This window comes from Pseudovirgaria hyperparasitica, assembly GCF_010093815.1.
Source record: "Pseudovirgaria hyperparasitica strain CBS 121739 unplaced genomic scaffold EJ05scaffold_9, whole genome shotgun sequence".
In the NCBI taxonomy this organism is placed as follows: domain Eukaryota; kingdom Fungi; phylum Ascomycota; class Dothideomycetes; order Acrospermales; family Acrospermaceae; genus Pseudovirgaria; species Pseudovirgaria hyperparasitica.
Window position 1 is genome coordinate 1,114,330 of NW_022985557.1, and position 23,855 is coordinate 1,138,184.

The 23,855-nt window shown below is 50.3% G+C and overlaps 13 protein-coding genes across 13 annotated transcripts; 7 read left to right on the forward strand and 6 right to left on the reverse strand.

The window, feature by feature from the left end:
- Positions 1-614: 614 nt before the first annotated feature.
- On the reverse strand, positions 615-897 carry EJ05DRAFT_397869 (uncharacterized protein). The gene has a single exon (XM_033741401.1). The coding sequence runs from the start codon at positions 820-822 to the stop codon at positions 661-663; it is 162 nt and encodes a 53-aa protein (XP_033600147.1). The 5' UTR covers positions 823-897; the 3' UTR covers positions 615-660.
- Positions 898-992: 95 nt separating this feature from the next.
- EJ05DRAFT_501221 (uncharacterized protein) lies at positions 993-1,821 on the forward strand (the record flags this gene model as incomplete). The annotated part of the gene is made up of 4 exons (XM_033747090.1): positions 993-1,205; positions 1,277-1,400; positions 1,450-1,750; positions 1,803-1,821. 4 exons carry the CDS (start codon positions 993-995, stop codon positions 1,819-1,821), a joined length of 657 nt encoding a protein of 218 aa, XP_033600148.1.
- A 928-nt stretch (positions 1,822-2,749) lies between these two features.
- EJ05DRAFT_501222 (uncharacterized protein) lies at positions 2,750-3,607 on the forward strand (the record flags this gene model as incomplete). Its single annotated transcript, XM_033747091.1, has 1 exon — positions 2,750-3,607. The coding sequence occupies one exon, from the start codon at positions 2,750-2,752 to the stop codon at positions 3,605-3,607; it is 858 nt and encodes a 285-aa protein (XP_033600149.1).
- Positions 3,608-3,787: 180 nt separating this feature from the next.
- EJ05DRAFT_397857 (uncharacterized protein) lies at positions 3,788-4,997 on the forward strand. Its single transcript, XM_033741400.1, has one exon. It carries the CDS (start codon positions 3,968-3,970, stop codon positions 4,874-4,876), a length of 909 nt encoding a protein of 302 aa, XP_033600150.1. The 5' UTR covers positions 3,788-3,967; the 3' UTR covers positions 4,877-4,997.
- Positions 4,962-5,876, reverse strand: EJ05DRAFT_476914 (uncharacterized protein). Its single transcript, XM_033744140.1, has one exon. The coding sequence runs from the start codon at positions 5,770-5,772 to the stop codon at positions 5,119-5,121; it is 654 nt and encodes a 217-aa protein (XP_033600151.1). The 5' UTR covers positions 5,773-5,876; the 3' UTR covers positions 4,962-5,118.
- Positions 5,877-7,420: 1,544 nt separating this feature from the next.
- Positions 7,421-8,092, reverse strand: EJ05DRAFT_486727 (uncharacterized protein; the record flags this gene model as incomplete). Its single annotated transcript, XM_033745553.1, has 1 exon — positions 7,421-8,092. The coding sequence occupies one exon, from the start codon at positions 8,090-8,092 to the stop codon at positions 7,421-7,423; it is 672 nt and encodes a 223-aa protein (XP_033600152.1).
- A 1,648-nt stretch (positions 8,093-9,740) lies between these two features.
- EJ05DRAFT_439971 (galactose mutarotase-like protein) lies at positions 9,741-11,081 on the reverse strand (the record flags this gene model as incomplete). The annotated part of the gene is made up of 4 exons (XM_033741904.1): positions 9,741-10,364; positions 10,419-10,607; positions 10,657-10,778; positions 10,829-11,081. The coding sequence occupies 4 exons, from the start codon at positions 11,079-11,081 to the stop codon at positions 9,741-9,743; spliced, it is 1,188 nt and encodes a 395-aa protein (XP_033600153.1).
- A 2,212-nt stretch (positions 11,082-13,293) lies between these two features.
- Positions 13,294-15,012, forward strand: EJ05DRAFT_476916 (SUN-domain-containing protein). The gene has a single exon (XM_033744141.1). It carries the CDS (start codon positions 13,305-13,307, stop codon positions 14,535-14,537), a length of 1,233 nt encoding a protein of 410 aa, XP_033600154.1. The 5' UTR covers positions 13,294-13,304; the 3' UTR covers positions 14,538-15,012.
- A 251-nt stretch (positions 15,013-15,263) lies between these two features.
- Positions 15,264-16,229, forward strand: EJ05DRAFT_476918 (uncharacterized protein). Its single transcript, XM_033744142.1, has 3 exons — positions 15,264-15,377; positions 15,442-15,664; positions 15,800-16,229. The coding sequence occupies exons 1-3, from the start codon at positions 15,359-15,361 to the stop codon at positions 15,858-15,860; spliced, it is 303 nt and encodes a 100-aa protein (XP_033600155.1). The 5' UTR covers positions 15,264-15,358; the 3' UTR covers positions 15,861-16,229.
- Positions 16,230-16,593: 364 nt separating this feature from the next.
- Positions 16,594-18,381, forward strand: EJ05DRAFT_397957 (uncharacterized protein). Its single transcript, XM_033741402.1, has 2 exons — positions 16,594-18,149; positions 18,242-18,381. The coding sequence occupies exon 1, from the start codon at positions 16,742-16,744 to the stop codon at positions 18,050-18,052; it is 1,311 nt and encodes a 436-aa protein (XP_033600156.1). The 5' UTR covers positions 16,594-16,741; the 3' UTR covers positions 18,053-18,149; positions 18,242-18,381.
- EJ05DRAFT_493326 (glutathione peroxidase) lies at positions 18,306-18,882 on the reverse strand (the record flags this gene model as incomplete). Its single annotated transcript, XM_033746103.1, has 2 exons — positions 18,306-18,787; positions 18,840-18,882. The coding sequence occupies 2 exons, from the start codon at positions 18,880-18,882 to the stop codon at positions 18,306-18,308; spliced, it is 525 nt and encodes a 174-aa protein (XP_033600157.1).
- Positions 18,883-19,517: 635 nt separating this feature from the next.
- Positions 19,518-22,482, reverse strand: EJ05DRAFT_511479 (S-adenosyl-L-methionine-dependent methyltransferase). Its single transcript, XM_033748250.1, has 3 exons — positions 22,392-22,482; positions 22,125-22,342; positions 19,518-22,078 (listed from the first exon to the last, which is right to left on the reverse strand). The coding sequence occupies exons 1-3, from the start codon at positions 22,413-22,415 to the stop codon at positions 19,699-19,701; spliced, it is 2,622 nt and encodes an 873-aa protein (XP_033600158.1). The 5' UTR covers positions 22,416-22,482; the 3' UTR covers positions 19,518-19,698.
- A 742-nt stretch (positions 22,483-23,224) lies between these two features.
- On the forward strand, positions 23,225-23,824 carry EJ05DRAFT_439758 (FMN-linked oxidoreductase; the record flags this gene model as incomplete). Its single annotated transcript, XM_033741888.1, has 1 exon — positions 23,225-23,824. A coding segment is annotated over one exon (600 nt), but the record flags the coding sequence as incomplete, so codon positions are not given.
- Positions 23,825-23,855: the final 31 nt, after the last annotated feature.

The following is a 23,855-nucleotide window of genomic DNA, read 5'->3' on the forward strand; positions in this document are numbered from 1 at the left end:
GAGAGACGGAAGACCGGTGAAATCAAACGAAATGTTCATCTACCATCTTTTTGTGCTTAGTAAGAGCTGCGTGTGCAGTAGTTTGCATTACATGCTTGAACCAACGAATGATTTGCGAAACACGAGTAAAACATACAGCATTTATAGCTATTTGTGAACCTTAGAGAATGAAGATCTATGTAATTGCTTTTTCGTCCGATGGGGCAATATAAGAGTTTGAACATGGAGAACAGTGTGTGTTTGAATGGATCTCTTAGAGGCTATGTAAACAGTTCTCGATATTGCTTTGTTCTGTCGCACATGGGTGGAGAATGCCTTCGATGGCTACGTTAATAAATCCCGGAAGAGGAATTCCATAGGGATGATTGGTGCATGGCTTCGTGGCAAAAGGGGACTACTTTGCTTGGGGATTTACTGATGACTAGGGCTTTAGTCTACGAGAAGCACTTTTCAGACTTGTTCCTCCTTAAACATGTGGTTCTTTGGATGCTACTTGGGCCTGGAACTCCCCATATATAGGTATCTCTTTGGTCTTGTGGACTGCAGTCTCTGGTATCTTTACTTTTGAAGCATGAGGATTATCTCTATTGCTGACTTGCATTCTATTCGTTGCTCACCCAGACCCTCTTTCAAGTATACTGTGCGTGCTCGAAGACTCATTTAGTCTCTTGGTTCCGAGTAAATCGCCACAGTATTCACAAGCCTGAATTCTTTTTCGACGAAATCATCTCTGATATCGGATCCATTTTGGACAGAGCTCAGACCAGTCACAGAGCCATAGAAAATGAGCGTGGTTGCGTGCCAAATGACGGTAACGCCCATAAGATACAGTATTGATGTTGCTAAGAAGTCAGATCAAAGCTTCGGGAGATGAGGTCGAGCACGTGAAAGAGCTAGTCTGCATTAAGCTTAGCTCCCCTTTCCGCGAAAGTGCCACATCGCGTGTATCATGGACATTTCTGGGTGGTCTCGGTCATCACACAACACCAACCATGGAGTCGTTATATCGATTGCTGAGGCTGCTACTTTTCATCACAGCGCTCCCACTGGTGACTGCCCTTAAGTTCGACATCAAAGCGCACCCGGGTCACGAATCCGCAAAACACGAACGATGCATACGGAATTTCGTTTCACGAGAGCAACTGGTGGTTGTTACCGCTATCGTCAGCGGTCACCGCGGTGATGGACAGACCTTGAACATGCATGTCAGTATTGGTGCCCAAACAGCCACTTCTGCCTAGGTTAGATATCCTATACTGACTCAATTGGCTTTCAGATTCGGGATGCTGTTGGTAATGACTATGGAAAGCCCAAAGACGTTTCTGGAGAGAATCGATATGCATTCACGTCACATGCGGACGCAGCATTTGACGTTTGCTTCGAGAACATTCGGTCTGGAGGTGTGTCATCCAGTAACGCCCAGAGCCGCCCAGTCTGACTTGTTTACAGGTGGCTCCCAATTTCTCTCAAGGCACGTCGAGCTCGACATCGACATCGGTGCTGACGCCAAGGACTGGTCGGCTATACAAGCCAAGGAGGCTCTGAAGCCATTGGAAGCAGATCTGCAACGGATAGAGGAGAACCTGGCGGAGATTGTGCACGAGATGGACTATTTGCGCGGCCGGGAGCAGAAGTTGCGGGACACAAATGAGAGCACAAATGAGCGAGTGAAGTGGTTTGCGTTTGCAACAATGGGCGTTCTAGTCTCACTCGGTGCATGGCAGGTCATATACCTGCGAGCGTACTTTCGGTTGGTATCGTCCCTTGACGACCATGCGACAATGCTAACGCACAACTTTCAGGTCCAAGCATCTCATTTGATGAACCCTCCATATTTTTTAAAAGACAGTCTTCGAGAGTATATGTCCGCATTACCTATGGCCTTGATACCTCGTAATATTACCGCGACCCTAAATAAGGTCAGCATCTGGTATGCCTAGACGATAACGAGATAAAAGATGCAGGAATATATCAGCAAATCGATATGAGCACCGCAAGATTGAGCACGTCGTATGAGTATCCACCTATGAAGCAAGGGGCTGCTGTGAAAGACTTTTGCCCGCAAAGATGCGCAAGCTCACGAAGGGATGCACACCAAGCCAGCAGCTGATTCGATTTGAACCACTTCGAGTATTGGCTTTGCACGCATACGTGTATGCGTAACTATATTTCGTTTTATATTAAAGCTCTATTGTGTACACGAAGTTCCTACGTCTACTTTTCAGTTCTTCCATTAAGACTGCAACAAACAAGTGCACTCTAGAATCTTAATTTCTCATGTATCATTCTGGCATGTAAGACATCATGTACCGTGTGTCCGAATGTCAACAAATCAAGAGCTAGGACATTATGACCAAGTGTGGATGGGAACCGAGTTCAACGATTCAGGTACTTCGGGAGCATCGGAAGTCATCCTTGAGTACCAACGACCAACGTCATTTTTGGTGAAAATTGACAAAAGAAATCGCGGTGAGGTAAGGCTGAAACCCCCAATGTCTGTGCGGGCAGTGACGTAGAATGTTGATGTTGATGGCCCGGGTCGCTCCTTCGAAAACAATGGGATGAACACTGTTGGCTTGGCACGTTGGCGCGTCGTGCCACGGAGATTTTCATCTGACCCCAACAGAACCCCAAACACAGGACCTGTTAATACTTCCACTGTCCGCCTTCCTCTGCGCACATCCTATACGTTCCCTCCTACCACCTGAACCTCAACATATTTCTAAATCGTCGTTTAAATCGTCGCATCATGTCTCTTGCGCGCAGCGATACCTTTGGCGAGCACGTCTACATTCCCCCGACCGACGACGACGATGACTCTCCCGATCAGACCTCCTCTTGCGAACCAACTCACAATCAACCCACTGCTCCACGCTACATGCATCGCATGCTACGTGCCTACCATGCCAGTCCTACCGGCGAGACAACTGCCCTGAAGAAGCCCGATTCGTTCCACAGTCTTACGCACTGGTTTGTACTATACGTCTACGCCGTGAATGGCCGCGACGATAACTATCTCGGCCCTAAGAATGACACTACTGAGTCATTCTCTAGACCCGACGAAAATCTACAGAACATATGTATGGATGCCATCCGCGAGTACTTTCGCTTGCGAAACCTTGCCGCAACCCCCTTCCGTATCGAGTATCTGTATAAGTCTCTGCCCAATGGTGAAGGTGACCTTATGAAGAAGTTCCTGCTCCAGACCGTTGCCTGGAGACTTACCAAGGAAGGTCCATCCACTGGATTCAAGTCGGCCCCTCCTGAACCCCTCTCTATCTGGGTAAAGGAGAACACGGCCAGCAATGCGCGAAGCCTTTCTCCAAGCTTCTTACATATGCTCGACAGGAATCATGATATCTGCCGAGATTTCTGTATTGTCATGTCCAATGTTTCGATCGTTGGCCGAGACGCTATGAAGGATGCTAGACAGGGCCCAACGGAGAAGTGGCATGTGGGAAGTGTTCAAGCGTCCGATGGAGGTGTCAAGATGCAGCGAGAGAGCTCCAAGGATTCAGGTTATGGTGATGAGATGAATGAGATGAAAGAGGCTACCGAAAACTTGAGGAATATCTCGCTTGGTTCCTCGGTCGCCGCTGGTGCCTGATTTATCTGGTCGAGTAATGTCGGGCAATGAACGCATACATGGCGTTTATGGATACGTGTTGTTTCGAAGATATCCTAGAGGCTCATAGGGCGCCATGAGGCACTGGCACTGCGTGTAGTAAATGTAAGGTTCTTTCTCTATATTTTCGACCCTGTCAGGTGTTTTGCGGCATGGTATGCCTAAACAGCGTTGTGCAATTTCTCGCGTCGCCAATTCTGCACTGTGAAGTGGCGTGGCATTTGACAGCACCTTGAGCAATTTCACCCACTTCCTCAGCCAGCCCTTCCATTTGCCTCTCTACCTCTTCTCTATTTACATCCTCCAGCTCTTGAACCAATCCGTCCTTGACAGATTGAAACGATGTCCTCTAGGCGCCCACCACCCACTCTCCCCAGACTGCGCACCAATCTCCTGCCTTTCGTCCCCGATGTCCCGCGCTGCGACTCCTCTACGCTGCCAGATATTCCCGGTCTACCCTCAATTCAAGAAGGCTCACCCCTAGCCCCACGCAGAGTGTCCTCCCTCGTATTCTCAAAACAAGTCTCCCCCAAAAAAACAATCAAGAAGAGCACATCCCTGACGAGCGCATCCCTCTCACCACCAAAACACGCCCGAGGCAGCAGCACCGCAAAAGGCAGTATGTTGCCAAAGCAGTCAGGGCATGACGTACAGGCACACGCGAGCGTGGAACGTGGCAATGCAGTGAGCAAAGAGGTATGGGTAGATGCGCAGTACGATCTCGACACGCCGCTCTCGCAGATCCTCACGACGACGATGCTTTTTCCGAGTTTGACGGCTTCGGCATGCTCGAGTGTTTGTTCGAGCTCGGGCTCGTGCTCGCCGTTGCTGGGGGATGAGTGTGTCAGGACGCAGGTTGACGGTCAAGAAGGCCACTTACACGACGACTCCAGCGACAGCATGCACTCCGACGACAGCGCCGACATGCCCACAATCGCGAGAGGCATGGCAAAGAAGGGACAAAACCCTGGTCAGCATGATGGTGGCGAAATTTCACAGGCGCTGAGAGACTTGAAACACGTACAGCTTGCGATGCTGCGGATGTTGGGGGCGCGATTTGCTGATCTTGCTGGTGAGGCTGGAAAGGATGAAAGACGGGTTGATGGAATGGATGGGGCTGTTCGGGATAGTATGGTACGGTTCTGTGCGGAGCGAGGAGTAGATTTGCTGGGTCTGAGTCCGTCTGATAGAGTTGATGTGTATCTTGCGTGTATGGCGGAAAAGGGGATGCCGTTGGGCTATGAGCCTTAGAACCGGGGGAGGAGGGAGCGGAGAGGGCTGCGTAGAGGGTGCGAGGAGGATATGATGCACTTATGTGTTTTGTCGCGAGATAATACGAGCTGTACATGACGCATGTATTCAGTTTGGTAACATACATCCATCTGGATGGTGGAGCGAACTAGACAACCAGTGCTAGCTATATTGAGGCCTTTTTTCCAAATGCCTCAGACTGCTGAACTGGATATACCACACCTACTCTATAATACCCGACTCTAATCCAAGTCAATTATTAAGTAATGAGTAAGTTTTCGACTTGCTCTAATCCTGACTATCTCTTTCTCTATCCACAGACTGGGAGGATCATCTTCGTGCATGGCCCTGACCAGACCTTTGCACAACTGTGTGTTCATGACGATATCGATACTCGCCGGTTCTGTGGTATCGACGTAATTCTCCCCATATCTGAAAAAAAGCATGTCTAGCTCCTTGCGAACGTTTAAACTCCCAATCTGCACGAAGACGATTTGGCCGATAGTCTTCACTTGCGCATTGGCAGCGAGCACGGCATCACTGAGAATGCGTGACATGTAAATCTTCTCAGTGTTGCTGCGTTTCTCGGGAAAGTAGTTGTACGCTACGGACACGATTACGACGGCTCTTTCGAGCTTCGTCGAGCAGAGAAAGCTGAACGTTGGCGTTTCGATCTGGCCGGGAGGTGTGTATTTCCGATGCGCTGGGGCGACGGTGAACCATCTGAAGGACTCCTCGCTGATTTGGTCGGGTTCATTCGATAGTATTGCACGGTGTAAAATGCTGTCACTTGTGGCTGGCGTATCCTCAAGCGTCTTGTAGCCCTCGTCCCTGAAGATGTACGCCGCATCCGAAGGAGGAGCAGACCGAAAGAGGTTATCATGAGTGGAATCCATAGTGCGACTCTAGAAACGATTTAACAACAGATCGCTCGAACAAAGAAAGTAAAAGTTGTATTTGTTCCATGTTGCTCTAGATAGATTTTCACTCTAAGTAAGACATCTCGGCCAGCTGTGACGAGAGGAGCTCTGAAAGGTCGTCGTACAGCGGCTCCACAGAGCAAGGCACAGAGGTTACACAACCAGAACAAAGCAGTTCGCTCGTTTATTACTGGTCGTAATTGATTGGATCTCTTTACCACTAGCTGGACGCATGTCAAGGATCGGAATGTATTTGGTTCTTGCATCCTCAAGGTCCTCAGATTCTTTGGTTCATGGTCCAAAGCTTTTGGCCCAGCTCGCATGCCTTTACGGCGTCAAGGTCCCAGGGCGCTCCCTCTCTGCAGCCGCATATCTCCACCTCCACTCTCAACCGCTCCATTCCTTGTCCTCGTCAAGGAGCACAAAGGCCGCGACTCGTTGGGGAGGAGGCTTTCTGCACCCTATTAACACCTCCTTGGCGACGGAGTAAAACATGCTGCACTTGACGTAACTCCCCTTACTCTTACAATGACCGCAAGAGTTACTAATGACTTGAACTAACTTTAGGGATTTACTCTGCACTGTAGACGACTCTGAAAAACCACGAAGCTTACCGTGATTATGTGGTAGCTGTAGAGAGCTGGTAATAGCTGCCTTCTTCATAGTCCATACTACCGGATTAGAAATCTTATCCGGGATGTCCGCGGAGGCCCTACAATAAAATCGTTACTTGGATAACTTAGAAGTGAGACATACCAGGAAGAGAAGCGAGCACTGGAATAGACATGTCTGGATAGGAATGTAAGACAAGTGGTCTAAATCAGGGGCTATTGTGAATATTCAGACATGCAGGAGTAGTTACATCATGTTGAGGCTAGAAGACCGAAACGTCCTACAGGAGGTCTGGAATCTGGTGAATCGGGAAATCTCCGCTCGCAGAGTGTTCTGTGCTGCTTCCTTTCTCAATTTCTTTCAATATCATCAAAACATGGTTCCATCCCCACGGTGGACGTCGGTTTAGAAAGCAGTGCGTATAGGACTGCTTCTCTTCTCTTCCGCCGCTATCCATGCCTTTGGTCATCAACTTCTTTATTGGCTCCATGTCAAGGGTTGAACACACCTATCTCTTAGAGTCTCTTCTCCACTTATTTCTCGTGCCTGAATCATTTACCTCGTATATTCCTCTACATGCACACTCAGAAGCCACAGAGGCTTGCTCTCTCTTAGATTATTCTCCGTGGGTAAAGGTATACTAACACACGATTGTGCTTGGTCGACGGAATCATCCTCTCTGTACAGACTCTACGTCGCCAAGGCCACGAGGATCTTAGAATCGTACTACTTGATACTGGCTCTACAAACATTTGAGGTTGAAAATAAGATCCTTTCTGTGCTACTGCGTAGATGTCGATGCCTGTTCTTGGGCCGAGATATCGATCATGTTTATAAGTCAAGCACATCACATGAACGAAAAGGGGCGACAAAGAGGGACAAGATGAGCAACTCCAGTTGTCTCTAATCTACACCCTCCCATCGGAGCAAGCCGGCTCCGCCCTGTTCCTACTCATAGAAATCGAGACCATCACTGACTCAATGCAGACAAATACTCGCCAACACTGCACCATCACACCTTGTCCGTCAATCTCACAACCATAAATTGATAATGTCTCACATTATCATTCGAAGGCGATCTCATGTGAACGCCCCCAATCTTACGCCCCATCCACGGCGCCTGCGCCTGATCCAAGTTCCCCGTGTGGATCGCCCACTGCACCGCCTTCAAGAACGGCGTTTGCATCATATCTTTCATTACTTCGCCACCAGTAGCATCAATCCGCCCATCTTCATCAATATGGGGCTCTGCCACTGTCTGCGTTCTCTTGTTGGTTACGTCCACGAACACAACCGCCGCCAGGCGCCATGGCGCACTATTCGCTCTGTTCGCATACACACTGGCATCGTGCAGAAAACGCGACAGGTGTATTTTCTCCCCGACATGCCCCTCGGATGGTCCGTACGCGACGGTAACGATGACGATGGCGTCGGCAAGGTTGTTGGAGCAGAAGAGTGTGAAGCGTGGCGGATCCTTCTCAGGACGCGTGTGGACCCAGGTGTCCGAAACGGGAGCGATGGTGTACTTGGTCATAGGTGTGTCTTTGTTGATGTGTGTGCTTAGTACGGATACTATCTCTTCATGTAAGATGGGCGCGGCGTCGTAAAGGGTCTTGGGCTCCTCGAACCAGAGCTTGTAAGGGGCCGGGAGGGCGCGGTCGAAAATGTTCTCGGGTGGGGCCATCTTGTTATAATTCAAGGATTAATCTGTGCAGGCGGAAGGTAGTAGATGGAGTTGATTCTGCCGTTCGTTCTCCATGTCTTTGATTTAGATTATATATATACATCTATATCATCTTCAAGGAACCGGTCCATCATTGCAACAGAAACAGTGGGGAAGAAACCCATTCCCACAAGTCCGCACAAAGCAAGAAGAGGGTGATGGAATGAAGTACATCGTGGACACAGGGAGTCAACATAACTGGGCTCTGGATATTCACGAGGACAAAGGATGTTTGTTTGTCTAGACAAAGATACACCGATGTCCACATTCCAGAGAGCCAACAGGGATAGTCCTTGGAACAGCACAGCACATTCCTATGCAACCCCCCCTCCCCCCCTTCTGGAGATCACAGCCCCCTACTTCTGATATTTCAATCTTGCCAACTTTTTTTTCTCACACGACTGACGTGAGTCATTCGCGCGTGCTCCTTTCAGGGACGTGCGTTCCATGCAGGTTTCTTTCACTAACGCTTTTTTCGAGTGACGACTCTCCAAGTAATGCTCTCTGGAGATTCTTACCAGCGATTCCCAACAGCGATATTCTCTTCTCTAGCAATCTCGCCTGAATTTGATACTATGACAGCGTACTATCTCCCATGGCTAACATCCTGCCTCCCACATGCGTGCTATTAGCATAGCATTTCGTTCCAAGTAGAAATACTCTAGCCTGGTATGCTCGTAGCCTTTGCTTCTTTAGTTAGTACAGTTCTTATCGTTCTCGCTCTCCTCTTAGCTCTCGCTCCTTGTTCTTCTACTCTCCTTATCCCCTCGCCATATATTAGACCTTAGCTTAAACGCTCTCCATTATTCTATATCCTTATATAATCTCTATATATCAGGAGTGTATAGTATCTCTCGCATGTAGCTTCATCTCGTTTAACATCCGCTTATCTAGTCTATATATATGCGTATATGTCTTACTTGTAATATAGTAAGGACCAAACCTAATTTACTCCCTTGTTTAGTACTTCGTGAATCCTAGTTGAAGTAAAGTACCAAAGTAGATATGTTAAGATTATATGCATATACTAATACTAAAGATATCCACTAGTACCATATATAAACTCTGCACTAGTGCTACATTCTACTTTATTACTCTTACTCCAAATCTATACATCTATATAGACAAGCCAAACTCCTACCTACGGCTCCGAAGTACCAATTCATTCAATCCAAGCCTAATTAATCGATATTCTTACCTTGATCACTACCTTCTGTGAAGTGTTATCTACAAATAAACACGCTACGGCGTGTGTGTAGCCCTCAGGAGTCAGTACTGCTAGTGCTAGCATTATTATAATAAATTAAAAGTCTCTCTATCTCTCTCTCTCGATCTATAGAATCATCATACTATGTTCTGAAGGTAGCACCACGTCGACCTAGCAGCTAGACCCAGGTAGACAGATACCGCGATCTTGACTTCTGTGCATGCACGCACGCACGTAGAAGAGGAGAGCTGAGATAAGCAGGAAATGATAAATGACATAATTCACACAGCGCACAGGGGGTCTGAAGACGACGATGTCATTTGAATCTTTTGCAATACTATTATTATGATTATAATTTTACGCCAGCCTTGCCTATATGTACGGTCTAGCCGTTTTGTTCAGTCAATAAGAGTTCTTCGCGTCGTCGTCGACCGTGAACTTGTACACCGCCTCGAGCGTGTAGGCAGGGTCGCCGGGCCCAAAGATATTCTTAGCGTCGCGCTGCCACTCGGGCTGATTGATGGCGTCGATCCAGTCCTCGACCTCCATGACGACGCAGGCGTAGTCCTGGACCCAGCGCGGCTGCGAGCCGTCGGTGAAACCCTGGGTCTTTTTGAGCGGGATGCCGGCCTGGGACTGGCCCGGGCAGCTGTAGATCTGGAAGGCGTCTTGGTCGGAGTAGACGTCGACGGTGATGCCGGAGAAGGCGGAGTAGAGGGAGGCGACGGGTGCGGTGTGCCAGTCGTAGGGCCCGTTCTGGGCGCGGTTGACGAGGTAGCAGGTGTCGTAGCCGGAGCAGTTGAAGCCGCAGTTGCCGTGGATATCGGGGGAGGTGAGGTTTGCGCCGAGTTGTTTGGGGCTGGACCAGAAGTCGTTGACGGAGTATTGCTGGTTGGGCAGGATGGTGCCGTCGGGGATGAGGATGTTGTCGACGCCGACGCGTTGACCGGAGTAGGGCAGGTGGAGCGTGTGGTTGTCGGTGTTGGTGGTGTCCGGATTTTGGAAGCCGTCGAGATTCCAGTAGACCTGAGGTTGATGTAAGTACATGTGGAGATGAGTATGGAAGTAAATGGGACGTACGTGGGAGCTTAGCATGATTGGAGTCTTCTTTGTCGTTGCGAGTGCGACCATCTTCAGGTCCCATTCGTAAGGCTTGACGGTGTAGGTGATGTAAGAGATGACCTCGCCGGGGAAGCCTTGCTCGCCATCAGGATCGACGATAGAGAATGTGATTGAGTCGCAAGTGTAAGATACGACGGTGAAGTTGCGCTGAGTGCGTTAGCTGAAGTACTGGCGAGGTGAGAGTTGGAATGCGAACGTGATCCCAGCCATTGGAGCCTCCGTGCAAAGTATCAGCACCGCCGTTTTCATTTGGATCAACATGGAACTCCTCTCCATCGATTACAAAGGTCGAGTTCTTGATACGATTGGCATATCGGCCTGGTCGCAATCAGCATGAGCAGCAGCGTGAGCGGTGGGAGCAATCAAACCTGGCACACCGCCATAGTGAGGATGCACGGTGTCCTCGGTGTAGAAGGTTGCATTATCGAAGCCCAGTACAATATCGCGCTCGGTACCACTGGTGTCATTGATGAACAGGTTGGTCAAGCTGGCACCGTAGGGAATGAATTGAGCGCGGATACCCTCGGCCGAGATGGTGTACTTGCCATCCTCATCCGGACCATTGGTGGCGCCAGCGAGGGCGACGAGCAGCGAAACGGCAGCAAGAAGGTAGCGAGCCATCTGATTCGTGAAGAGTGTGTATAGAAAAGTATGGCAAGGAGCTGGGAGATGACCGGATGAAGAGACGTTCGTTGCTGAAGAAGTAGAAGAAGTCGTAATAAGGCGCGCACTAGGAGCTTTAAGTAGCATCGGATCAGATGTTTACCTATCACCATCCGTGTAGGTACTGCAACACTGTACTGTCCGCCCAGTGTCCCGCGTTTCTCGTTTCTTGAGATGATGCATGCAGCACCTGACGTACTGTATGACTTGACACGGTCGTGCAGGGATGGTTGCATCTCTCCAACCCCGCACGCCGTGCCCAATCCCTCTCTCGCCCATGACTGCATGAGGACGAGCGAACAGAGAGCATGCGTGTAGGAAGGATTCATTTATAATAAGATCCTGTCTGGATCATCCATCTTGCACGCCTCTTCAACAGCACAGTCAAGCTCGAAGCGAGCTCGAATGAGGGTATCGTGAACCCACCGGAGGAAGCTCAACGTTGTGGCTTGACAGTGCAGAACTCAGGCGTTTGTTGGTTGGTGCGGGAGAGAGAAGGGAGAAGGCAGAGGGCAGCGAAAAGAAGCTTGATCTCCGCCAAAACCGGGGCGGAACTGGGGCAGAACTGGGGCAGAACCGGGGGGACCTGGGGAGCAGAAATGGGCAGGATTCGCTGCACAGGCCGCCAAAACGATGGGGGTAATTAGTTGCTACTTGCTACTTGCACCGGCGACCGTGCACCCTAGACCAGCTTCCCCGCGCCGCCCTGACTACGTTTGCCCGCCAACATCGTCATTCATGCATCGTGTCGTGGATTTGATAACGGCCGTACTACAGTATGTACTTTTCACAAGGCTGCATGAAGTCCTACTAGTCATCCACGCTGTCAGACATTGAAGTAACCCCTTGCTTCGTATAATAAGAATCCAGCTGACAACGAGAGAGGCAGTTTGTGCAACGCTGTACGCAATCCTTGGAGCCGTTCTGCTCTCACCACGGTCGAATAGACGTCTCTTTGACGGATAGTGTAACGGAGTGACAGTGTCGACGGAGAAAAATCTCCGACTTGAGAGGCATCGTTCGTTATATATATATACATACCGTACATAGAAACATTTCCACGCGCGCTTGCTGGCCAATCGCGAACCGCAATCTTGACGATCGATGTGGTGGGTATCAAGGTCCGTGCGTGCTCATCCTGACCTCTCCACTAACCTTTAATCGAACCTTCACGGCTTGGGTGGCAGATCCTCCTAGACAGACCATCTCTACCTGTTAGCTGATTATGTCTTGTGATTACCAGTGTTTAGAGTTTGATTCCTGTCTGAGGTTCTGACTGGAGAAGTCTGGCACGAATTCGTGACTTCCTATAGGTCTCGTGTGACGCGTTCCTAGCAAGGTAACATACCGCGCATTCTTGATGATTGCGACTATTATGTATAGGTAATAGCCCCGTCCAAGCCTCACCTTCATGAGAAATGAGAGTGTCAAACACTAATTTTGCTGGCTAGCACGGTAGCAGCCCGCGCGGGCTCGTGATTCTTCTGTGCCACGGCGACGAAGGCCATAACAAACTGATGCACGGTGCGCCTTAGCCAGATCAACGATTCAGTGTAGTCTGTAGGATTGCCAATGCCAGGAGTGCGCGATGAGGACTGTAGACTAATTACATATGGATATGGATGTATACATCCACATAAATACACAAGTGGAGGCAAGTGAAAGTGTGAGCAATGTATGCCAAGACCCCCGCTGCCCCTGCCATGGCTGCGCGACGCAAGGTTAAGCGGTTAGTGTGTCCAATGAGAGGTGCAATTCCCCTGACACTAGGCTGTTTGTGGTCTTAGCGGCGTGTACTGGTGTACCTGAGCTTATTGTTTGGCTTGAGCTGCCATTTCCCACTCGCATCACCGGCTTTTCAATCTCTCGCTTCCTCCACTCACAAAACATCTTCACCTCCATCTCGTGCCCCTGATCTTTCTCTCCTTCTCAAACTTCGATTCTCTATCACTCGTTATCTCTCATTTCATCCATTCGGGGCCTTTGCTCCATTCCGCTCCTTTGCCTTCACTTGCATCTCAGACAAAAGAAGAAGATAAGATCTGTCAACAATAGTCATCACCGGGCTACCTCTTCAAACATCAAGGTAAGGCTCTGTTCGTAGCTGTCTGACCCTCTACCCTGCCCTCTCCAATGTTCGGTTTGCGCGTTCCTTCTAACAAGTACCATCAAATAGCAAAGATGAAGTACTCCACCGCCATCCTGCTGACTGTCGCTGGTTTTGCTTGCGCAACTCCACACGCACACCAGCATCAGCACCGTCATCACCATGTCAAGAAGACTGTCAAGGACGTCACTAAGATAGTCTACGAGCTCAATGGGCTTACTATTCCCGAGTCAGAGGTCATGCAAGGAATTGCGAATGGCACCCTCGTCTGGGCTCAGGCCAGCGAGTTTGCTGAAACACCCTCTACTGGTCCTGACCTCCAGCATGCTCAAGTAGCTGAGCCCGACTATTCCAGTGCCCCAGCGCCGCCGGCGCAGACCGCTGAAGCTCCAGAGCCTCCAGCCGACACTCCCAAGCCCCAGACTTCGTTCAGCGATGGTGACTTTCCCGACTACGATGATTCTGTTTCTTGCGACGACTTTCCCGAGGCCTTCGGTCCTATCCGTCTCGACTACCTTGGTCTTAACGGGTGGTCTGGCATTCAGTCTCCACAGTCAATCCTCGCTGCTGGCTTCAATGATATCCTCACCATCAAGGCTGACATGTTCAACGGCTTCACAGGCCAAGAGGGCTCCTTATACTCGTACGCTTGCCCAATTGGATACCAGAAAACACAGTGGCCATCAACCCAAGGTGCTACTGGACAGTCCGTCGGTGGCCTTCTATGCACGGATGGCAAGCTGACTCTTACCCGTGGCGATGTTACAAAGAAACTGTGCAGCCCGGGTACGGACAAGATCACAATCAAGGTCAAGAATACCATGAGCAAAGGCGTCGCCGTGTGCCGTACGGATTACCCCGGTACCGAGAGTGAGACGATTCCAACGTTTGTCAGTGGCGGCGAGGAGCATAAGCTGGCCTGTCCTGATGCTGATGGCCTCGATGCCTACGTGTGGGAGGGCAAAGCGACCTCTGCACAACTTTATGTTAACAATGCCGGCGTTTCTCAGGAGGATGGTTGCTGGTGGAACGAACCTGGTTCTGGTGTCGGTAACTATGCACCTGCCAATATCGGTATCGGTTTCAAGGATGGCAAGGGATGGATATCGATTCAACAGAACGCACCCACTACCTATGAGAAGCTTGACTTCACGATTACCATCGAGGGCGACGACATAAACGGTAACTGCAGATATGATGCTGGCAAGCAGGCATACTGCTCCGGTGCCGATTACGAAGACTGCAACGATCTTGGTTGTACCACCACCGTCCTGTCTGGCACCGCCACCTATATCTTCTCGAACTAGACGTGCGATTCGCCTCGAACCGCATTCTATTCGTCTCTGCAGTATACCCAAAGGTTCTCCTGGCATTCTGAGCTTGCCAAGAATCCGTCGTCGTTCAACTTCATCTACTTCTTTCTAATCAGTATGTTTCCATATTAATGTCGGTAGCGCGGGTCACTGGAGGCCAAAGCGGTCAAATCATTGCAGTGCAGAGACATCTAAAACATGACGCCAGTTTATTCAGTTTAAAGTTGAGGGAAGTCGAAGCCCCAACACTGCATCTTTCAGCACGATGTAAAGGGTGTTTCGGAAACACTCAACTTGAATATGCTATTCGAGATTTGCTCCCTAGGCATATGGACACGGGCAAGCGTAGCGGACGTGGATTTTATGGCATCATCGTCAACTCGGGCTCCATGAATAATTTGCATCTGCTTCTTCAACTGTCTCGATAGTCCCTTTTACAATTCTGCAGGCAACGTAAGGATCCGTAGGCATTGCACAAGCTCTTTTCTGCTTCTTCAATCCATCTTGCCTGTGACTGTACTTGCATGATTGTCTAACACGCATACCAGCTTGTACGATGCCTGCGACTTGAAAAATCCTGTACTGATCATCATTAGTCTGATTGTAGCAATCTTGTGCTGTGTGCCATGCTGTGATCAGTCGAGGCGGAGCAATTGTGACGTCGGGAGGGTAAGTGGGGACGCGGGATTTCACAGCTCCGGACTTTCGACATAATTCTTCCGTAGGTAATCAGCTAAAGCTACAAGTTTCCTCTCAGGGTGTCGGAACTCAGCATATTGAAGAATTAACAGTTTCAAAAGAAAGAGAAGAAAAAAATGGCAGTCTACCATGTTGGTGAGTGCAAACAATTTCCAAGAGTTGCCTTCTTGCGCAGCTCGGCTGACAGCGTGCGTGCCAGTGCTCTTCAAACGGAAGCCTGAAGTCAGCGACGGCCAAATAGCGACATGGAAGGCAGCAGCCTCAGGCATGGTCGGCAGAATCCCCGGCCTACACTCGCTCAAGGTCGGGCCTCCACACGCCAGCACCGCGCATCGATCGCAAGGATTCAACGTCGCTGTCATCGCCGTGCTGGACGGGGCAGACACGATCAAGGTCTATGCTGAGCATCCGGTGCACTTGGAGTACGTACATTCAACTCAGTCCGGCACTGACCATCTGACTAAACAACTGACCGACCGACTGACTGACTGATTTGACTTTTTTTTCTGACAAATACGAAACGACCACTGGCTGACTACTATTTCGTGTGGCTACAGATTGCTCAAGATGGGAAGGGAATTGTTTGCGGAGAACTTGGCGTATGACATGGAGTTTTGAGAGAGAGAGGAAGCTGAAGCAAGGGCTCGTATTTTCATTCCGGCTTGGTTCGAGAGAGGCTGGATTCATGCAGCCTGCCTGCACTTCTTCTCAGGTGAGGACGGACACTGTGTCGTGGCGATGGGATGATTTCTTACCTCTTACTTACCTCTTTTTCCCTCTTCTTCGTCTTCTTCATCTTCTTTTACTTTTGATTCGCACACACATATATACACCGTACTAGAACCCGTTATACCGTTCTCATCTCGGCTCTCTTCCGTTCACGTCATGCACGTTTAAAAACCCCGTCTGCCGCAGCGACCGACCGACCGTAAAGTGCGGCGGAATAGAGAATACTAATTAATTAGCTGCATGGATGGATGGGATGCATTCATGCGGACCTGCGCCGGGTCGTGCGGGCCAATAGCTGGGTTGCGGCTGTGAAAGGCAGCTGGAATGGTCGGCTGCAGGCGGTGATGCATGGATGCATTGCATGCAAGGCAGATCCATTCCCCGGCACGTGGACGAGGTGAGGTGGCAGGCCTTTTTTTTTTGGACGGCCTGGTCTGGGCCTGTTGACTTTAGGTCGCTTGCGCAGTTGTTCATTCTTGTCGTTGCGTGTTATTGGTTATTATTACATTCTTCGTGCGTACGGCTCGTGCAGTTCTCGTTGCTTTATCTCATCTGTCTTGCGCACATTTAACAAGCACTGGGTTGTGTGGAAGTCGACAGTTGTTGTCGTGTGCAAGCTTGACCTTCAAGTGGAGCTCGTTAGCGCGCCTCGAGTGAATACCTACCTAGGCACCATAACAACAACATCCTATCAAGTTCATGACGGCTGCAACCCAGAAGGCAGACATATTACAGCATTCTCCCGCCGCCAACTTATCAAAAACAACAAAATGTCTGCCGTCAAAGGTCATCACAACCTTCTGACCTGCTTCACCCAAATGGATCTCCGCTCTCACCCTCCCCTAGACCCACAAAGAAGCTCACCAAACGAAATGGGCGCGATTTCCGCAGCCTGGAGGACGACACCGAGCCATGACACCCACTGGTACCACCAAACACTACACAGTTCCAAATCTCTCGTCCTCCCTCCCCATCCAACAAACACCCACCCATCCCTAAAGCGCAAACGCGAAGCCCCAAGCACCATCGACACCACACTCCCAATCCCACATCTCGTATCTGCAGCATCCGGAGCACAAATAACCAAGCGACCCCGACTGCACCCACACCCCTTCGTGGCAATCCACCTACCCCCTACCCCTGACCCATCGCCACCGAAGAAGCGGGTCGGAGCATCGATGCTAACAACTCCTCCGCACCTACCTCCTCAGTCAGAAAAGCGGCAGCGCGGTTGCGGTGGACGTAAACGTGCGTATAATGTCAAGTTCAAGCTTGATAAGCATGTCCAGACGAGTGCTGCGGTCTGTGAGACGGTGGGAGTGCGTGGTCGGTGTGTGGATACGGGGCGTTCTGCGTGTTTAGGCGGGATGGCAAAGACGACGACGACGATGACGACGGACATGAGGCAGAATGCGATGGTGATATATCGCCTTTCGCCACCGGTTAGTCCGCTGCGTCAAGTACACCGGCCTAGAGGGATAAAGTCTGAGGTATCTTCGGAGCAAGAAGTTCGTAGTGCAGAGGATCCCGTTCGGGGGTCATCAACACCAGTAAACAATCCACTTCTTCGAACAGCCATATGCGGAAAGACAAGAAAGACACGCTCGTCACAGACAGAGCATGATAGAAGCGTGTCTGCTTTATCACCATCGCATGTCTCTCGCACGGAAACTTCCGATCATTCGGCTGGTGCCATTGTACAGTCGAATATGTTAAATGGGCACACCACGGAGAAGCATACGCAAAGTCATGACACTCGATACAGTACGACTGCTGCTACCTCACCCCTGACGACACCCGACGAATCCCTAGAAAGTAACAGAGTAATGTGTCGGGCTAGTACGTCCCCGCTGTCTGACTTTGACGATGCACTCCTCACAACCCCCTCGCCTACACCTACGTCCACAAAAACATCAAAAACAGCACTTACACCGCAATCCGACATCTCATCTTCTAGACAACACTCTGCACCCGCTACACACACAGCATCACCCGCGCTCAATAGTTCAGCAAGCACGGAATGTCCTGTGGAGGGAGAGGGTGAGGGGTTTGGGCGTGTGAGGAGTTTGAGGAGGCGGTGATGGGTGGGACTGAGCATGTGGATGGGATGTGTTGTTGTTTGAGCGGTGGGAGTTGTGGTGGTGGAGTGCGGAAGGGATGGTGGAGTGAGTGTATATGGCAGGACTTGGTGTTAGCGCCATGTGTATATATGTATCTTCCACGACGTATACGGTAAAAACAACAATAAAATGATTCCAAACAACTCACAGCATAGATTCAAATTGGTATTACCGCATTACTCACAGCACAAAACCACAACATTCCGCAATCACTCTACAACTCACTCTTCTTCCCAGCGTCGCCCAACTCCTTCAGGATCGCCTCCTTCAACGCCTCCGGCTTCGTCGTACTCGCCCACCTCCCCTTAACCTTCCCATCCTTTCCAATCAAAAACTTTTCAAAATTCCACTTCACGCGCTCCAGCCCCATGATGCCCGGCTTCTCATGCTTCAGCCACGCCCACAGCGGCGCCGCCTTATCCCCATTAACATCCACTTTCCCCAAGACGGGGAAGCTGACGCCGTAGTTCCGCTGGCAGAAGCTCTGGATCTCGTCGTCGGTGCCGGGGTCCTGCGAGCCGAATTGGTTACAGGGGAAACCGAGGATTGTGAAGTCGGAGGGGTGGGTGGCTTGGATGTCTTTGTAGAGGGCTTCGAGGCCGGCGAATTGCGGGGTGAAGCCGCATTTTGAGGCGGTGTTGACGATCAGGACGACTTTGTTGTGGAGTTGGGTGAAGTCGAAGGGGGTGCCTTTGGCTGTTCAAAGGTGTTAGTGTGGCAAGAGTAGGAGGGGCAGGACAGGACGTACGATCGAGAGGCTTGAAGTCGTAGAATGTGGTTGCGGACGACATGGTGGATGCTTTGGCGGCGTGGATGAGCGCGAATGAGGGTGGGAGATAGGTGGAGGTAGTGTGTCGAAAAAGGGTCGCAGCAGCTGGGGCTCTGATGAGTGCCGAGGATGAAGAAGAGTAGAGGCGAGCGGTAGCACAGGTAGAGACGAGACAAGCAGAGGACAGGATGCGAGTGTAGGAGCGCAGATTCATGCCGAAGAGGAGGAGGACCTGGGACAATATATGTATGTATGTTATTCTTATATTGGGAGGACGCAAGAACCCCGGGCCGGCTTGCAAAGCTCCCGAGAGCTCTAGAATGGTCGGCTCATGTCATCGTCCTGGCGCGTGTGGTGGACGATGACGACTTGGAGGGGTTTTATCTAATCAGTGCCTTCCATCTCCAGATCTATATTAGTGGTGCTTAGATCCGAGCAAGGCCCGTGTCCGACTACCGACGTTTCCGTCATCTGCTTCCGTCATCACTATATCGATCCATGCGTCTAAATGGTTTTTTGCGGTAATAACTCCGAGCCTCTCGCATATCGAACTCGGTGACTTGTCTAAGTCTGGCTATAGGTCCATTCCTGGACTAAATGCATCTCGGCATGTGCAAATTCTTCACATTGCTCATGAATGTACTGTGGTTCAGAGTGGCCAGCATGGTGTTGATAGTGGTATATATATGTCACAATGAATTGTAGCTTTTCAACAACAAGATCTAGTTACACAGTAGTATTGCGTTTCCCAAATCACACTTGTCCATTTTTTTTCGTACCGATTTCCGAACGCCATAAATGCAGAAATGTCAGTGGAATACCGTCACCACCCACCATGCTATGAAGCTTGTGCCATCTCAACATCCTCTGTTGCTGCCTTGTTCGCCTCTCCGAGTTCTTCTTCCTGCACAAGCTCTTCAGCTTCTTCAGCCTCTTCGACCTCTTCCTCCTCTTCCTTCATCTCTTCCTCCTGAGCGGCTGCTGCTGCGGCTTCCTCGGCCAGCTGCTTCTTGCTCTTGTTGATCCCCTTCTCCTTGTTGTGGTCAATCAATGGCGAATCATCGTTGAACAGCCTGAGTAGCATAGCCTTGCGATCCTCCTTCGGTAGCATGAGTTGCAGGCTAAACACGCTGCGCCACAATGGCATGACCATGCGGTCTGCAAACCCATTCTCTGGATCACCACTAACCTCAACCCTGAGAACCGCACAGCCCATTGGAATGTCTCGCAATCGCTCAGCTATCTCGCCCAGCTCCTCGTTGTCCTGATTCACCTTGACGAATGTCTCGCGTAGCAGTCGATGCAGCGGCTTCCGCGTATACAGGCGGACAATGCGATCCTCGCCGACCCAGGAGTCGAGTATTGGCAGGCCTTCGGACTGGATACGCCACTTGCACACTTCCGGCGAGGGGGCGTCTTGCTTGACGAACATCTTAACTCCGCTATGCACAAATTTCATGCCGGAACCTTCGTTGAGCATCAATATCTGGCGGGTCAAAGCGGAAGTGTAGTAAATCGCTTTTACAGGGTCGCCATTCTCGTTGCGCACCATGAAGCGGTCGCGCGGGAATCGAGAGGAGAGGCCGTAGAACTTCGAGATATCTGCTAGAACGGGATGATCGGGAGAGAGGTATTTGAAAGGCTCTTCTTTGGGTGCAGCACGTTTCTTTTGTTGGCTTATGTTTTGCTTTTGTGCAGGAGGTTTGGTGGTGGTGGCTGCTGGTGTTGTCGTGGTGGTAGCTTTATCTTGTTTTAAGCGTTTAGCTGACTGTTCATTTTCGTCGTCCTCGAGCGATCGTTTCGGCGAAGTTACACTGTTTTCGTTCGGTGGTTCAATCGCAGGTTCGGGCAGGTCCTTTGGCAGTGAAACACCTCCATTGGTTCCATTTTCCGCCTCTGTTGCTGCAATTTCTGGCGATGTTGGAATCGAGGGCTCTGCATCGACTACTGTGCCCTTTGTCACACTTTCTTCCATGGCAGTTCCATTCGTTCCTTTTACACGTTTCGAGGGCGGATCGCGCAACTTCCGGATCTCAGCTGTCTTCTCAAGCACGGTGATGAAGAACCCCCCGCTGTCTTGCAAGTGTGGGTACACCCTCATACAATTTTGTAGTTGAATCTCCTCAGAGGCATCTGGTGCAAACATGCCTTCAGAGAGTCGTCCCATGGCCTCGTCGTTGTTCTCTTTCTTGAACTCCTCAGCCTCGTTCCATGTCTTGAATTTACGGCCTAAGCGATCCACCACCGGCCAGTTCGAAAGTCCTGGTCTACGCTTCAGCCCGGCCATACGGTCTTCACAGTTGACCACCGTAACGGCTGCGCTTCCTCCGCATTTGTCGATGGCACTAGCAACAACTGCCTCATTCTCAATGGGGTTCATACTACACGTTGAGTATACAACCCTACCGCCAACCTTCAGCATTTGCAGTGCTCGCACCAATATCTGAACCTGTGTGGCGTAGAGCCCAAGGGCGTTTTGTCTAGTCCAATCTTTCCAGACAGAGACGTTCTTGCGTGTCGTGCCATCGCCCGTGCATGGTACATCTGCTAGAATGCGATCGAATTTGAGATACTCTCTCGGCTTGCCTGGTTCAGCTTTCGTGATAATGGAGGGAAACATGCGCGCGTCGTGGTTCGTGACTATAAAGTTCGGGGAGTTGAGACGTTTTATTTGATGTACCAGCATTTGAGCCCGACGCCAGTCGATCTCGTTCGCTATAAGTAGACCAGTAGACCTGCCATCGTCTGACATGTCATCCTCTAGCTCAACCTCCTCTTGATCGATCTTGAGCTCCTCCCCGTCCGGGCTTACTTCGCGTCCCTCCTCCTTGGCGATCTTCTTGAAGACCTTCCTCACTCTTGCTTCTTCTCCTGCATGAATCATTTCCGCGAGCTGAGCAGACTTGCTGCCTGGTGCGGCGCAAAGATCCAACACAGTCATGCCTGGCCCAATGTCCATCACTAGAGGTGGAATCATGCTAACAACCTCTTGTCTGCTGATATTGCCCACGCTGGTCTCGGACACGAGGAATTTCTGGAAGAATGCAAAAGGAGGCGACTTGCGAATCACTTGCTTTCCCGTAGTCATATGCCACGCCAATTGGTTTGGATACCATGGTATCTGTGTTGGGGGCTCCACGCCCTCGCCTTCAAATTCAACCGCAGAAATCTGCGGGATATAGCGGTCGACGAGAACTTTCTGAACAGTGAGGGCGTGTCTGGAGAAGTCAGCATCAGGTCATGGTGAGTCATGGACACACTTGCCCTTTGGAACCTGTGAAACGGAACGAATTGGGGAGAGTAGTTCGTAAGCTCTTCCAGAATGCGTCGCGCTCGCTTTCAGGCAAAATATTGACCTCCTCATTGTAGTACTGTTCGTAGTCTTTGTTCGACCGCTCGATTTCGGGCCAACCGCCGGGTTGGTTGTCTCGTGAGCCACCGCCTGCTCCTCCGCCGCCTCCATTGCGACCGCCTTGGCGCCGCTGTAATACAATTAATTGCGCTCGCCATGGAGTCTTATTCTAGACTTACGCCTTTGCCTCGATGACGGCCCATTTCTTATTTTGACTCTCAAAAGCTGAATTATATTGTGAAGTGTGCGAGATTGTTAGATTTCGAGAACTTGAAGCTGTTCGGAACAACTGCCGGACCGAAAAGTGATTTTCACTTGGGGAGCTTGTCGCGCCCCACTTCGAAAGGTTTGAAATAGAATTCCCACGAATTGAACGCCAACCATGTTACCGGCTACTTTGACGTTTGGGGCGAAGCTGCAGTCGATATGTTATTTCACTACATAGTCTTACTGGTACGGTCAGATATGAAGCTGACCACGCAATTACGATGTATGTCTTAGTCGACGGTGCATACATTGCGCCTCCAGCGGCTCTACGTCTTGTCCATTAGCAAGAGACGACAAGCTTCCGTGCTTGCTTGAGATACACTGCGACGATCTCACTGAGCTAGTGAGCCATGAGTATGTCATATACATGACGCTATAGTGACGATATGTAGACGTCCTTCGTTCTGAGAATTAACACTTACATGCGTCACTTTCGCGACTACAATCCTAATAAACCCGTCGCTAGGTGTGGAAAGTAGTTCAGCCCAACAGCAGTATCTCAGCCCCAAACAACATACATCATGTCCCATCCTGACGGCCGACCGGATATGAAGGCTCATCCACTGAAGGATCCCATGCAATATGAGCAGGAAGTCTTCGAAAAAGGGCTCAGACATGAGAGTACACCGTTCACTTTCAAACCATGAGAATGGGGAAAGCAAGCGCTTGCTCGGTTATCTGCTGATAGTACTGGCTATCTCGCCAACGCAGGCAGAATGAGACATTCGACAAGAACATCGCTGCTATCAAGAAATGGTCAATTGTTCCACAGCGACTTGTCAAAGCAGAGCATCCAGAACTCGAGGTCAAAGTCCTTGGGCAGAAGCTCAGCTACCCAGTAGCTGTTGCTCCCATAGGTGCTCAGACTATCTTCCACGCTGATGGTGAGATTGGGAGTGCGCTGGCTGCCAGGTCAGAGAATGTTCCATTCATTATGAGTACCGCGTCCTCGATTTCCATTGGAGCGGTCGCCGAAGCAAACGGCAATGGAACACGCTGGTATCAACTTTACTGGCCCAGCAACGAGAATAATGAGATAATCAAATCCATTCTCCAAAGAGCACAAAGGGCTGGGTTTTCGGCCCTGATCGTGACTCTTGACACCTACTTGCCTGGATGGCGATCCCTCGATATGGACAATGGTTACAACCCATTTCTCCGTTCCGATTCGATCGGAGTGCAAATTGGCTTAACCGATGCAGCGGATCGCAACAAGTTCAAGGAGAAACATGGATTAGATGTCGAACATGATCCTGATAGTCAAATAAATCTATCTCTCGCACCAGACGCTTTCGGTTCAGGATGCATTGATCAACGGAGGGAATACCGCCTAGATGCATTGTGACCTCTAATTCACCAAGCAGAGCCCTGATTAC